The sequence below is a fragment of the Emiliania huxleyi genome (assembly GCF_000372725.1).
Source record: "Emiliania huxleyi CCMP1516 chromosome Unknown EMIHUscaffold_16, whole genome shotgun sequence".
NCBI classification, from domain to species: Eukaryota; Haptophyta; order Isochrysidales; family Noelaerhabdaceae; genus Emiliania; species Emiliania huxleyi.
In genome coordinates, this window is record NW_005200982.1 from 580,238 (window position 1) to 582,176 (window position 1,939).

The 1,939-nt window shown below is 69.5% G+C and overlaps 1 protein-coding gene across 1 annotated transcript in view; it reads left to right on the top strand.

The window, feature by feature from the left end:
* The window catches only part of EMIHUDRAFT_449435 (hypothetical protein), a gene marked incomplete at its 5' end in the record, with an annotated part of 4,470 nt that overhangs the window by 391 nt on the left and 2,140 nt on the right, over window positions 1–1,939 (top strand). Inside the window, 3 exons of the mRNA XM_005785555.1 lie at window positions 1,227–1,331; window positions 1,513–1,618; window positions 1,768–1,877. Of these exons, the coding sequence (XP_005785612.1) occupies window positions 1,227–1,331; window positions 1,513–1,618; window positions 1,768–1,877 (321 nt within the window). The remainder of the gene's footprint in view (window positions 1–1,226; window positions 1,332–1,512; window positions 1,619–1,767; window positions 1,878–1,939) is intronic.

The window sequence follows — 1,939 nt, forward strand, 5'->3', positions numbered from 1 at the left end:
CCCCGCATCTCCCCATATCTCCCCATACCTCGGCCACGGGGAGCCGTACGCAGGCGCATATCTCCCCACATCTCCCCGCATCTCCCCATATCTCCCCATACCTCGGCCACGGGGAGCCGTACGCAGGCGCATATCTCCCCACATCTCCCCGCATCTCCCCATATCTCCCCACACCTCGGCCACGGGGAGCTGTACGCAGGCTCGTACTCCACTGACTTCAGCTGCACTCGACCGCATTCAGTTGTATGCGCTGCACATGCACGCGGCGCTCTGATGACGTCGGCGTGTCTTCACCGTGCAGGCTCGTACTCGGACTTTCTGCGCCGCGCCGCGCTGCAGCGCGAGGCCATGGAGCAGGTGGAGAGCGACGCCTCGCCGGCTGGCGAGGAGGAGGGAGGAGCGCTCTCCCAAATGCCTTGTCTGTGACTCACGTCCACATCTGACACATCCTCCTTCCTCTCATCTCTACACACCACTCACCCTCGTCATCCTCATTCACGCTACTCACACCGCACGCACGACTCTCCTCACCTCCGCTCCTCTAGGCGTCTTACCTCCGCCTCTCCCCGACACCCTCCGCCCGTCGCGCTTCCAACTGCTGACGGCGGCGACGCCAACGGCGCGCGCCAAATCTCGGCACTGCCCCTGCCAGTCCTCGGCCCCTCGCGATCTCGCGCGATCTCGGGTAATCTCCAAGATGCCCCGCGCAAGTCATGGTTCGAAAACCAGGCGAGGCGCGCCAAGCGTGCGCGGCGAGGCGCCGCGGCGGCGGCGGGCACGGACGCGATGCTCGCGCTTCGAGGCGCGTCGCTGTCCTTTGAAGCCGCGCCGGAGGGGCGCGGCGCTGGAGGCGCTGCGGGCGGCGCTGGAGGCGCTGCGGGCGGCGCTGGAGGCGGCGCTGCGGGCGGCAGCACGGGAGGCGGCGCTGGAGGCGCTGGAGGCGGCGCTGGAGGCGGCGCTGCGGGCGGCGCTGGAGGAGGCGCTGGAGGCGGCGCTGCGGGAGCCGGCGCTGGAGGCAGCGGATCGCGCGGGCTCTCCGAGGTGTCTTTCGAGGTGCGGCGGGGGCGGGGTGGTCGCCCCGCGAGGCAGAGACACCCGGGAAGCCACACTCGCGCCGCTACACTGCCTCCTCCGCTCGCGCCACCATGCTCCTTCACCTCTTGAGCCTGACCGGCGCGAGGAGCGTGGGGAAGAAGAGTGGCCGGGAATAGGTGCGGCGGGGCGAGGTGCTCCTCCTCGTCGGCGCGAACGGCGCCGGCAAGTCGACCCTGCTGCGTGTGGCGGCGGGCGAGTGGCCGCTGCTGGCGGGCGAGGTGGCGCGGAATTGCGACGTGCGGCCTTTCTTCCTCACGCAGGACGCGAACGATTACTTCATGAGCTCTCCCCACACTCCTACATCTCCCCGCATCTACCCGTATCTCCCCACATCCCGCCGTACCTCCCCATAGATCACCCGAGATCACCCGAGATCACCCGAGATCACCCGAGATCACCCGAGATCACCCAGCGCAGGACGCGGCGCACCGCGTGAGCGGTGGAGCGTCGGCGTGGGAGTGGATCTGCGGCGAGGCGGCCGGATTGGGCGAGGGGGCGGTGCGGCGCGCGTTGCGTCAGATGGGTTTACCTTATCTAGATGCCAGACCCGCAGCTCGGCCGTCTCTGGATGCACTGCCGCCGCTCTCGCAGCCCTCGCACACTCACGCGAGGCTCTGAGTACCCTGCACGAGGCTCGTTCCCCCCGCACAGTCCCCCGTGTTGATGCGCCAGGCTTCCCGGCCACCGCGCAGCGCAAGCCCGTCTCAGCCCTGTCTGGCGGCGAGCGCACGCGTCTGTGCATCGCGTCGATGCTCCTCTCGCGCGCGAACTTGCTCGTGCTGGCGCGCCGCCGCCCTCGCAAACACTCCTGCCCTCCTGCCCTCCTGCCCCCCCCCCCCCCCTT